Source organism: Malus domestica, chromosome 08 (genome assembly GCF_042453785.1).
Source record: "Malus domestica chromosome 08, GDT2T_hap1".
NCBI lineage: Eukaryota > Viridiplantae > Streptophyta > Magnoliopsida > Rosales > Rosaceae > Malus > Malus domestica.
Genome location: NC_091668.1, coordinates 24,069,035 through 24,081,399, shown reverse-complemented (window position 1 = coordinate 24,081,399; position 12,365 = coordinate 24,069,035). Strand labels below are relative to the sequence as shown.

The 12,365-nt window shown below is 36.4% G+C and overlaps 1 protein-coding gene across 2 annotated transcripts; it reads right to left on the bottom strand.

The window, feature by feature from the left end:
- Positions 1–1,191: 1,191 nt before the first annotated feature.
- On the bottom strand, positions 1,192–4,890 carry LOC114819265 (serine/threonine-protein kinase PEPKR2-like). 2 transcript variants are annotated; one of them, XM_029107180.2, is made up of 4 exons: positions 4,600–4,890; positions 3,391–4,188; positions 2,586–2,882; positions 1,192–1,882 (listed from the first exon to the last, which is right to left on the bottom strand). In XM_029107180.2, the coding sequence occupies exons 2-4, from the start codon at positions 4,166–4,168 to the stop codon at positions 1,521–1,523; spliced, it is 1,437 nt and encodes a 478-aa protein (XP_028963013.1). In that variant the 5' UTR covers positions 4,169–4,188; positions 4,600–4,890; the 3' UTR covers positions 1,192–1,520. The 2 variants fall into 2 exon arrangements, with proteins under 2 accessions (XP_028963013.1, XP_028963012.1); XM_029107179.2 differs by having other exon boundaries at positions 3,391–4,206; positions 4,600–4,856.
- Between the last annotated feature and the right edge of the window lie 7,475 nt (positions 4,891–12,365).

Genomic DNA, 12,365 nt, shown 5'->3' with positions numbered 1-12,365 from the left:
GGTTTGCAGATAGAATATCAGGCACACGGTCTGTTTGTTCATCAATCTCAATATATCAGGGAGTTGTTACCTAAGATGAATATACTCGATTGCAAACCATGTCTCACACCCTGTCATCCAAATCAAAAACTTTTGAAAACTGGTAGTCCAGTTTATTCTGATCCCAAGACTTATATGAGTATTGTTGGAGCTTTGCAGTACTTAACTTTCACCAGGCTGGATATAGCGTATTCTGTTAATCAAGTATGTCAGTTCATGCATTCACCTTTGGACTCTCATTTTGTTGTTGTTAAGAGAATCCTTAGGTATCTAAAAGGTACATTGGATTGGGGCATGTGTTTTAGACATGGTTCCTTATTTCTCAAAGCTTATACCGATGCTGATTGGGTCAGGGATCCCAATGATTGTTGTTCCACTACAGGTTTTGTTGTTTTCTTAGGACAGAATCCTATTTCTTGGTGTTCCAAGAAACAACATACTGTTAGCCGATCTTCTACTGAGGCCGAATATAGGGCAATGGCCACTACAACTGCAGAACTTGTTTGGCTGCAGCAACTACTCAAAGATCTACACATTGATAGTTCTATACCCCTATGTTGCATTGTGATAATATTTCTGCTATGTCCTTAGCAACTAATCCAATTTTGCACTCTAAAGCCAAACACATTGAGATTGACTGTCATTTTGTGCGGGAGCGTGTTCAGCAAGGTTGCATTGCTTTGCAGTTTGTTGCATCTATGTTTTTTGCAAGGGTTTATGCTCACCTTTGTTTTCTGCACACTGCTCCAATCTTTTGCTTGGTAAGTCACATCATAAGCTTGAGGGAGAATGTTAAGATATTAAGTAATAGCAGGTGTTTAGTGATTAGTGATTAGTGTGCCATATGGCTGAATGTCATTAGTCCAAGACTTGTGTTGGTTATAGCTGTGTATTTATAAGGGCCTTGTATTGTATTATTTGGTTGGTAATGAGAATTCTGTTTTCAACAAACTCTCTGACCTTTCGATATTCTTGCTTTCTTTGTCTCCGTTGTCAACGACAACATGCCTTGCAATTTAATCTTCCTGGTGGCATTAAATCAATGGTCTCTTGTACCGCCACCTTGGCATTCCCGCTCCATACTAATAATAACATAAAGAAAATGAGATCCTTTAACTACAATCTATGAACAATTCACAGGGTGGAAGGCCATTGCTCAAGAAAAACACACCTTTTCAAACACCAAGAATACAAAGCAGCATTCTATTTACAAATTCATTCTGTACATGGATTCTCTCATTCCATCGGGTTATAATCATATTATTAGATTGAAGGAAAGAAATATGAAAAGAGATCGAAGAGTTGCGGCGAGATTTTCACAGGCGATATGTAAACGACACCCAAACTACCATCTCGATCCAGCCGGTATATGTCAAGTGGTTATCTTTGCTCACTGAAAATTACCAGGGAGGTTAGTTTCAATTCCCCAGCTTAAAAACAGTGGAGGTAAAGATATTGAAGGTGTCAGCTTGTCAGCAGGATCAAAATGCTTTACAGAGGTTGTTAGCTTTCATGTTAGATGAACACTGCTGCTTGATTGGACGACCTGTAGGACCGCATACCCTGCTCCGTTTAGGTTCAGAAATTCTCACATGTGAAACTGCAGTGGCAAGTGCGTCCACTAAACCAGAATCGTCATCATCTTCTGACTTGCAGCTATCAGAAGACGAAAGGAGACCTGAAGTTTCACTGAGAGAGCCATCTTCTGACTGGTTTAGACACGCCTTAAGTCTAGGTGGAATGACAAGCTGGCGAGATGGTTCCCCTGCTTGGTTCTTCAATCTTGATTTAAAGGGCAGTGCCTTGAGTGTTCGCTCAGTATAAAACAATATCCATGGATGCCCTGTAAAAAACCAAAATATACGTCATTTCGTTGCGCCTATAAAACCTGCAAAAGAAACCCATAACTTAAAATCACCAGAAAAAACAAAACTGTATGCGCACACTCTGTCGTGATGACAAGTGGCTTAACACTTCAGGGTTTAGTCCCTTGACTCGTACTGATAAGAATTTTAGTCCACAAGAAAATGTGCAAAAAGCTGCCGAATTGAAGTATTTAAACAAAATGAACAATGAATACTTTGCAAGTGAGAAGAAATAGGTACAATCAATATAGTAATAACAAGTAATATAATGATGTCTAACGATATTTATAATGAAAAATTGCCATAAACTATTTCATTTTCAGTCTGCTAGGGTCATTCCTTCAAAACTCCAAAAGTACTACTGTCACTGATCAACCAGCACGTGTGGGATTGTGAAAAATAGAGGTGGGAAAGAAAGGCATCATAAGATATTTCAAAAATAACGCATATCTGAGCACAAGCATCATATAGAAGACGATGTTGACAAGTTATAAAAGTCAACATCAATCGACATGCTAATTAGTTGTACTTCCTCTCCAACACCAAAACAGATCACATATAAGCAACTCCCCGAGAATGAATATGATACTTTTTACAAACATGTGAAAGGGGTTGCAACACCTAATAAAAGAGGTTGCACATAGTTAACAGTTCTCCTATTAGGCAGGACCAGAAACTTACTTAGTACTTCATCTGCTGTTATCCGTACAGAAACATCCCTTGTCAGCATTCTCCCAATAAGATCCCGAGCAGGTTTCGAAATTGACTCCCATATCCCTGAATGGAAATCAAGTTTCACGTTTTTTATTGCCTCAAAAACTGCTTCCAAGGAGTCTCCTTGAAATGGAAGAACACCAACCAAGAGTGCATGTAGGAGAACACCAGCACTCCAGATATCCACCTTCTCAGTATACTTTCCTAGCAAAACTTCTGGTGCAACATAAGCTGGACTGCCAGCCAAACCAGTCAGATTTTGACCTGCAGAAAGTACAAGAAACCATTTTGATTAACTAATCTATATACAAAACAGAAGATAAGAACATGTATAAGAGCACTAAAAGTCTCACAGAATTTCTTTGTCTAACATGATACAGTCATATGGCCAGCTCAAGCACAGTTGCGGATCTTGCATAGATACTTCATAGGTTGAAGTTTAGTTTATCATCGGGAAGGATACATATGCTGATTTAATATCTCATTATTGAGTCATGTTAAATGTAACTGGAAGCTACCATTTTATAAGAGTACTACGTTTATTTTAATCTCTTCCTTGGAGATCATACTGCTATTGAGCAGGATCCTTGACTAATCTGTCCTGTCCTCACACCCTTACAATCTGTGCTCATGATAGTTGTTGATGCTACGATGCACATAAAACATTTTATAGAAAATCATGATGCTCTACAATCAGTAAACAGGAAAGAAAAACAAAAACGTGTAGTAACAGCATAGATAAAATCCTTGAAAGTAGGGGTAAGGTATTCACCGTTTGATATTCTCATGGCCAGCCCAAAATCTGCAAGCTTTAACTTTCCTGCTTTTGTGAGAAGTATGTTCTCAGGCTTTATGTCTCTGTGTACAACCCCCATATCATGACAATACTTGACAACCAGCATCACTTCCTTGAATATATTAGCAGCCCGTTGCTCCGAATACTGAACCTCCTGAATCATTTGATCAATTAGGCGCCCTCCAGAGCACAGCTCCATCACAAGATGAAAACAATTCGACTCCTCATACACAGCCTGCAATGTCACAACCCTTGGATGACCAGACAAATGCTGCATTATCTCCACTTCCCTGTGAACAGTCTCCTCTCCTTTCTTCAGAGTCTTACATGCATACTCTGAGCCACTAACCCGGGACTGACACAACCAAACCGACCCAAACTTTCCATGCCCAAGTGTTTCACCCGAAGCATAATCTTCTTCAATCTTATTCTTCCTACCCATCTGGGTGGCAACATCTATACAACCTATCTTCCTCTTGATACCTCTTCCGGGTGCAACCAAAGACGAAGTCCCACATGGCGGAGCAGTGGCAATGCCAGCAAGCCTACTTGTATGCGAAACCACAGGTTCAGTGCTTGTATCATCTTCTTTGCACCGCTTCTTCAACCTTGTAAAATCCTCTAGCGAATAATGCGATGTAAGGGCCGCTGATCTTGAATTGCACGCCCTTGATGTCTCATCTTCAGCCTTTGATGCCACATCTTCTGGAAGATCTGGGCACGGATCCTCACCGCCTTTCCTCTTCTTCCTCATCAATTCAGAGTAATCAACCACTTTAATCCAGAAGCACACTATCAGTACATTGAAATGGAAATTCACACTTTAGGTTTTGTTCCTTCAGAACCAAAATTCCATTTCCTTTTTCCTCAATACAAAATTCAGTGCAATCAACTAAATTACAAAATTTTTGGCTACCCAGAAAAGAAATCCAACAGCTAAAGAATTCCACTATCTTAGCACCAAATTTCGAGTAAAAATCAGACGAAAAAATCACTAAACTCCGCGACTACATCATACCCAGTAAATCCAACAAATAAACCTCAACCACAAAGCAAAAAAAAAAAAATTAAAAAAAAATCCGAGCAAATAAACCAGAACCCGAACCCACGATTTTCATCAAACGACCAACAAATCGAAAAAAATTAAACAATTAGGAAAAAGAACGAAGCTTTGAGTTAACTCACCCAATATCCCTCACATTTCAGAGTTGTACAGCGAGATCGGAACGAAACCAACAAATCGGAGACAGCCAGCAGCGTTTGTCAACGAGTAGCAGCGAACCCCCGCGAATGCAAATGGACAACTCGATCGAACCAGAAACCCTAGAAATCCCCGATTGCAAGATTTGATGAGGGAAAATTTCCAATTGTTTTATTTATTACGGTAACAAAATAAGAAGAAGAGAGAAGATTGGTTTGTGTTTTATTTTACAATTATTGACGTCGAAAGGTTTGGTCGGGGTTTTAGTGTTTTGCGCCCTTTCACCTGCCGACGTGTCCTCTTTCTTTCTTTTCTTTTTTTTTTTATCAACACGTGTCCTCTTTATACGACTGATTTCGGAACCCGAAATGGAGTTGGACGCTGGGAAATCAGGCGGTGGAACTTGGTGCGACCGTGTGACTTTGACGACATGGGATGCATGTCATGTGATGTGATGTGTCGTTTGGCATGGATGCGTAGTCGTGGCCCTGAATACTATATGTTACTTGTGCAAGTCCATAGAAAGGAAAGCTAAGGACAAAGAACTAAAAGCTCATTTTGATGTTTTTTTAAAATGATTGAAAATATTTTTGGTGAAAATGTTTGCAGAATCAATTCTTGGTAAAAATACAAGTAAATCATGGAAAAACACTTAAAGTGCTTACTGAAGGAAACACATAACTGGTGCTTCTTGCAGAAAGCATTTCAAGTGCTTTTGGAACCCAAAAAGATTTTTTCTAAACGCGCTTTCAGTCATTTTAAAAGTACATCCAAATAAACCCTAAAATTTTCTAGACATTACTCTCTTCTAAAAGCTATCTCACATTATTACTAATGAAATCAATTCTGGTCAGTGAAAACTTGTTAAGGCTTCTCAATTTGGTCCTGGCGTTTCTCACTTTTTTTTCGCAGATGATCTTATGCTCTTTGCAGATGCAATACCAAAACAACCTAGGGTGATGAAGAGATGTATTGACAAATTCTGCTTAGCATCTGGCCAGGCAGTCAACTTTGAGAAATCTATCAGTCAACTTTGAGAAATCTATGTTGTATTGTTCTCCTAATACTTGTGTAAATGAGGCTAGAAAAACTAGTGCTATTTGTGGATCTCCTTTATATGATAATCTTGGAAATTATTTGGAGATGCCATTGATCCAATGTAGAGTCTCTAAGTCAACTTACAAGGGTGTGATTGATAAAGTTCAGAGTAGACTTTCTTCTTGGAAGATTAATGTCCTTTCAGTCGCTGGAAGAGCCACCTTAATCCAAGCAGTCACCTCTGCAATACCGGTGTATGCTATGCAAACTACTAAGCTTCCAGTTAGTGTTTGCGAGCATGTGGATAAGTTGAACAGAAACTTCTTTTGGGGGGACTCTCAGCAAAAAAAAAAAAATCCATTTATATCAATGGAACCTTGTTTGCAAGCCCAAATGCGTTGGAGGTGTAGGATTAAAGAAAACGGAAGAGATGAATCAAGCTTTGTTGGATAAAATTGGATGAAGAATTCATGCTAAGGATACAAGTCTTTGAGCAAAAATCTATGAGGCAAAATACTTGCAAAGGAGCTCTATTTTGGATACTAAATTACATGAGAAGTCTGACTGCTCCTACACTTGGAAAGGAATTCTTTATGGAACTGACTTGTTGCGTAAAGGAATGAAATTGAGAATTGGAAAAGGTGATGGTGTCAAGTTTTGGAAAGAACATTGGGTGTTGAGTGATCCTTTAATTAATTATGTTGATGCTAATAACTTTCTTGAGGAAGACTTTCCAATTTCTTACTTCCTTCGGAATGGTTGGTGGGACGTCAGTAAGCTAAGATCTGCTCTTCCAGAAAACTTGGTCCAAAAAATAATCAGCTGGCCTACTGGGATATTGGTGCTAGAGAGGACAAACTTATATAAAGGTGCACTTCAAATGGAACTTTCATCGTAAAGACGGCCTATAATGTGTTATATGATTGTGAAAGAAGGCCTTTTTGTTTTTTTAATTTAGGATTTGGACTCTCAAAATCCCCCCCTAAACTTAAATTCTTCCTCTGACTCATTGGTCAAGATAAGTTACTTACTAATGAGCAAAGAGCCAAAAGAAACTTAACTGTGGACTCCTCTTGCAAACTTTGTTCTTGGCCTTTGGAAACCATCATGCAAATTCTAAGGGAATGTAGCAGAGCTGAATGCATTTGAGATATTCTATGGATTTCTTCTCAATTGCGCAAAACTTTTAATTTAGACTTCAAAACCTGGTTGATGGCTAACATGGCGTCCAAGGTAATGTGGTCTAACAAAATAGCATGGAATTGTTTGTTTCTCTTTGCTTGCTGGTATATCTAAAAATCGAGGAACCACCAGATTTTTGATGTGGATTTCTCCCTCCCTAGTGATCCTAAAAAGGTTATTGTTGGAGCTACATCTAAATGGATGGATTCCCTTCTAAAAATTGATAAACCACCTTATTGGATGCATGTTATGTTGAAGTGGGAGCCTCATATTTTTGGTTGGCACAAGTTGAATGTGGATGGATCTAGAAAAATGGTTTCAAGCAACATCAGTGTTGGAGGAATTCTTCGTGACCACAATGGTGATTGTTTGGGAGGTTTCCCTATTAATCTAGGACAATGGCAGATTATAGATGCTGAAATTTGGGATTTGTATTCGAACTTTAGCTTGCTATTGAAAAAGGCCTATCTAAGTTAATCATCGAGATGGATCTGCTGTATTATTGTTGAACCAGTTTGTGCCAGATTCTTTTCACCCCCTTGCTACCCTTTTGAAAAGTTGCAGGGATTAGATGAGACGAATTGAGCATTGTGAGCTAAAGCATATTTTCAGGGAAGTGAACAATGTTGCATACCAACTAGCCAACTAGAGCTACAATTTGGACATTGAAGGTTGTATTCTTTTTAGTTTCCTCCCCAATGGCTTATGCAACATCTAACAGATAATCTTGTAGGCGCTCCTATGGGCTGCTCTGTTGTTCTTAATGCTATGTATTAGTTCGTCTGGGGTGTCTTCACCCCCTTTATTCACCCAAAAAAAAAAACGATAAAGTCTACTGTTCATTAACAGTGGCCTTTCCATTTCGCCCTTCATTTCCTTCATATTTTAAATTTTGTTTTTAGGTTGTATAGTGATTTGTCGGTTTTGCCCTCTTTTTAATTTTCTTTCCGCATGTTGCTCATGTTGGAAAGATGTTTTTATTGCTTTTGGTTTACATTGCGCCACGTGTTGATCATCCTTCATGTTTGCCTTTTCGACTCTCCTGTCTTATTTCTCTTTTGTTTCCCGCAACTCTCTTCTCTTGTTTTTCTTTCTTTTGTTTCCTGTTTCTGTCTTGCTGCTTGCACATCTGGGTTTGTAAGTTTTGTTCTCATTTTTATTGTGCTTTTTGTCTTTGATTTGGTTTTGCTTTTCAGCTTCTGTTTTTTCCTGCAACTGTGATGTCATTCTGCCATGTGTGATGTTCTTTCATTCTAGAGCACCCAATTTTAATTTGCTTTTTTTTTTGTGCTTTTGTATTCAACCAGTTCTTGCTTTCTTTGTCAGGTATTGGGTTTTTAGACTCTGTTCTTTTTATGGAGTTATTTGGGTGTTGTATCATGCGTTTCAGTGTTAAGTTGGATTTATGTTTTTTTTTTTTTTGCTGGTTGGTTTTGCTTCTGTCTAGAAACTGTGTTATGGTGATAGTGTGCTTTCTTCTTTCAATTTGTTTTTGCATTGTTTATGCGTAGATCGGTTTGGTTTTTGTGTTAAACTAGCAATTTTCATTTCATTGAAGTGCGAATGTTTCCATTTGTTATTGCTCTTGATTTTTCAATTTTTGGAAATTAGTTGATTTGGTGTTCTTATGTGGTATACAAATTTTGGTGTTGGATATGTGACTGTCTCATTGTGATGGTTGGATTTAGTGTGATGTGGCTTAATGTGTTTAAATCAGTGTTCTAAAAAACGACCTAGGCAGCGCCTAGGCGCTGCAAATCGATTGAAAAAATCGGCTAGGCTCTAGACGACCCTAGGCGGTGCTAGGTGTCTAGGCGGCTTTTTTTTTTTTTTGAAATTATAAAAAAAAAAAAAATCATATCTAAGTCTAAGTTGTGAACTTGTAGTATGTTGGAAACAAGAAATTAATGAGCAGAGAAGAGAAGCGATCAATGTGTTTTACCATTGTGCGTTGGCAAACCGTGATGGCTGAAATAGGTGAGCTGGGCTCAGGTCTGAGGTTTGTGTTGATGTGGGAGAGCATGGAGATAAATGAGAGACTTATTTCGGTTTCTAGAGAGAGAGAGGCTTCTGATTTTCTTGGGAGACATCTCTCATCTTTTAAGAGAAATGAGAGAGAAACTTAGGGTTTCTCAATTTACTCAAAAATGAGGGAAGGGGTAGCCTTTCAATTGGAATCCTAGGGAGCTCATTTTCTTGATGCACGACACGTGTGCACATCCTAAGCCTTTGTGCTACCCAAGGAGCAATGATCTGGATTAGAAAGGGTTTGGGCTCTGGGCTCGAGGTCATCAAAAGCTGAAATGAGATTGGATGTAGCTGCTAGGGTTTTTCAAATGTCAAATGATGCTACTACACTAGCTTATATTGTAGTTGTTGTAAAGGATTGACATAGGTGTGGCCTTGTATGTGTTGGTCATCGTGTCTTCATCTTTTTTGTAAGTGTTAATATGCACTTATTTACAAGATATACAAGAAATTTACCTAAATCCGCCTAGACCCCACCTAGCCGTCTGACTAGCGCCTAGCGTTTTTGAGAAACTTGGTTTAAATAAGAAAAGTGATGGTTCATTATCCTTTGTTTCTTTGGATGGGTCTCTACTATATTATTGTCAAACAATCGCTACAATTTAAGAGATCACACTTTTTATTTGGCTTAATGTGTTTGAATTTTGTCATCAGTGAATTTGATCTTTCAATTTTTTCAAATTAGTTGATTTGGTGTTCTTATGTGGTATATAGATTTTGGTGTTGGATATGTGAATGCATGTGTTATTTTGACGATTGGATTTGGTGTCATGTGGCTTCATGTGTTTAAATAAAAAAGGGTGATGGTTGATTATTCTTTGCTTCTTTGGATGGATCTCTGACTATATTATTGTGAAAGAATGGCTACAATTTAACATATCACACTTTTTATTTGGCTTAATGTGTTTGAATTATTGTTGTCAAAGAATATAGTCAGAGAATTTAACAGATCACACTATATTATTTGGCTTAAGAGTGTATATTAATATAGTCACGCTATATTATGATTTAAATAATTTTATATAGTCAGAGAATAATATAGTGTGATGTGTTAATATTGACTCTATATTATTAAAAGTGTGTAGTATAGTGTATTTTAGGCTTATATAGTGTGAATTAAAGTGTAAATTAAAGTGTGAGAAACCTAATATAACATAGCAAGAGAGGCCTAATATATATGTATATTAGCCTTCTCATGCTATAGTAAAAAAACTAAGAGTGTATATTAGGCTTCTCCTGCTGCAATTTAACATATTTATTAGTTACTTCATTCAATGAATGGCTCTTTAGTATCCATTTCAAAATCACCATGACTAATCTAGAGCTACTTTCATATTGATTCGCCATCACTAATAAGGTTTCTTTGGGCTCAAAAGAAGTCATAATTAACTATTTGCTAATATGCTGCTTTATTGTCATTGACTCTTTAGATTGGGAAGCACTTGCTTTTTTTTTTCTTTGTGTGTGTAAAAGATTAATTACATCAATGATAACTATTATGATTAAGAATCAATATGCTGTAAACATACCTCAATTTGCTTGCTTTTAACGTCAAAATTGTGGTTTGTGAGTGAGGCTTTAATTTATTCTACAACTGATAAATTGGTGATTATTCTTTGTTTGCTTTTTTTTTTTTATTTCCGAATTTGGTTGTTTGTTTTTATCTTTCCTTTTTAGAAAATTTGTAGATTTCCTATTATTGTTACTGGATTCATTTTTATGTTTATTTTGTGGTTGTGTTGTTGTGGTGGATAAGTCGTGTGAAGCATAATTTAAAGTCTTCGGATAAAACCAGAGGCAAGTAATTGTGTTTGGTTTGTTTGCGTCCAGTTATGTTTGATCCAATCTATCATTGAGTGTGTAGCTATATTGTTGTTGTGGTTTAATTGAGTGTAATGTAGGTTAATGGGGATGGCTAATTGTCTTTTGCTTCTTTGTATAAACACGTAGTTTAGTTTGTCATGTAATCAATTATGGTTTAGATTTCACTAGGCTATCAATATTTACATTTGCTAGTGTCATTGAACTTTGTTTTTTCCAAACTGTTTAGCTTGCTATTGTTATATGGCATGTAGGTTTTTTAGTTGGCTCTCTGACTATATTATTGTGGTAGTTAAATTTGGTATGGTGTAAATTAAAGTGTCTAAATAAAACTAAGGACAACTGATGATCATTGTTTCCTTAGATGCAGTCATGGATTAGTTTAGCTTATGAGTCATCAATTTTTAATTATAATTTGTTTGTTATTTTGCTTGGATCAAAGCTGATAAGATTTAGTATCTTTGCCAATTTGTTTATAAAGTGTGAAAATACTTTTTTCTTGGTTTTACTGACATGAATGAATTCCATTTAATAATTAAAGGGTGTTGAAGTCTTTCCCTTATCTCTCCGGTTCTTAATCATATCAATATGTTGGTGTAGTTGTTTAATATCAAATATTATTACATGCTCTCATCAAATTAGATGTGTACAATTTTCTTTTGCTTTTTTGCACACAGTGGTAGTTTGCGTTAGCACATCACTAATAAATTCCTTTGTCTCCAGATATTCCAATTATGATGGAAACTTTATAAGTTTTTGGCAAGTATTTAGATACAATGATTTTCAAGTTTTTCTTTCTCATGGTGTTTTAATCGTAATGTGACGTTTGAACCCATATTTTTCGTTTTGTTAACTAGATTATAGTGTTCTAGACAGGCCTATTTAATGTTGATTATTTCTTGCATGAAAATGAGGTCAAGGCTTAATGAAATTTGGTAGGATCCAAAGACAATAAACTTTTACTCTAATTCTATTAATCAAAAGAGACGGACAACTGATCTAGTAACTGTGTGTTTTCATTTTACTATTATTATTGCATAACTGTTCTCAGTCAAAATTAGATTTCAATTATCGTTTCTCTATCTATTTATAGTATTGATAAAATGGTTGATTGGTATTTTAACCTTTTTCTACGCGCCATTTATAAATTTACAAATTTTGTATTTCGTTTGTATAGATTAAATGGAAGACGAAGGTCCAACTCCGCTTGATCAATTGGTGGCATATAAAAAAGTTGTCAAAATTAAAGTGTGTGTTTGTAGAATATGGAGACCGAAGTATCTAGGCATGGACGATAAATATACAGGCCTACATTGTATATTGGTTGATGAAAGGGTTAGTGATCATTTTTTGATAAAATTAGTTTATAAACATTTGATCTTCTGTCTTAACAATGAGTTATTTGTTTTAATGCACATGACATAGTTTTTATACTCTCTATAGTAAATATTGTATACAATTTATTTCTCAACTCTTTATTCTCCGATTTTATGTTGTCAAATGATACATTCGTTTTTGCATTTACTATGTGTACTGCATAGTTTTTTTTACACGTATCCATTTCCTTTAAACGGTTAGTTACAACTGTTAATTTACTGTTGCTATTTACTATCCATGTTGTTGTTCAATATTTGTCATCTATGCCTATTTTCATGTTATTTCAACTATAAAACTTAACGAT

Bases quoted from the DNA above. Each gene is read 5' to 3' on its own strand.
- LOC114819265 (XM_029107180.2), bottom strand. From the start codon at position 4,168: ATGAGGAAGAAGAGGAAAGGCGGTGAGGATCCGTGCCCAGATCTTCCA. The intron at 2,883-3,390 runs GTGAATACCTTA...TACTTTCTGCAG, and splicing joins GGCCATGAGAATATCAAACG to GTCAAAATCTGACTGGTTTG. The intron at 1,883-2,585 runs GTAAGTTTCTGG...GGTTTTTTACAG, and splicing joins AACAGCAGATGAAGTACTAA to GGCATCCATGGATATTGTTT.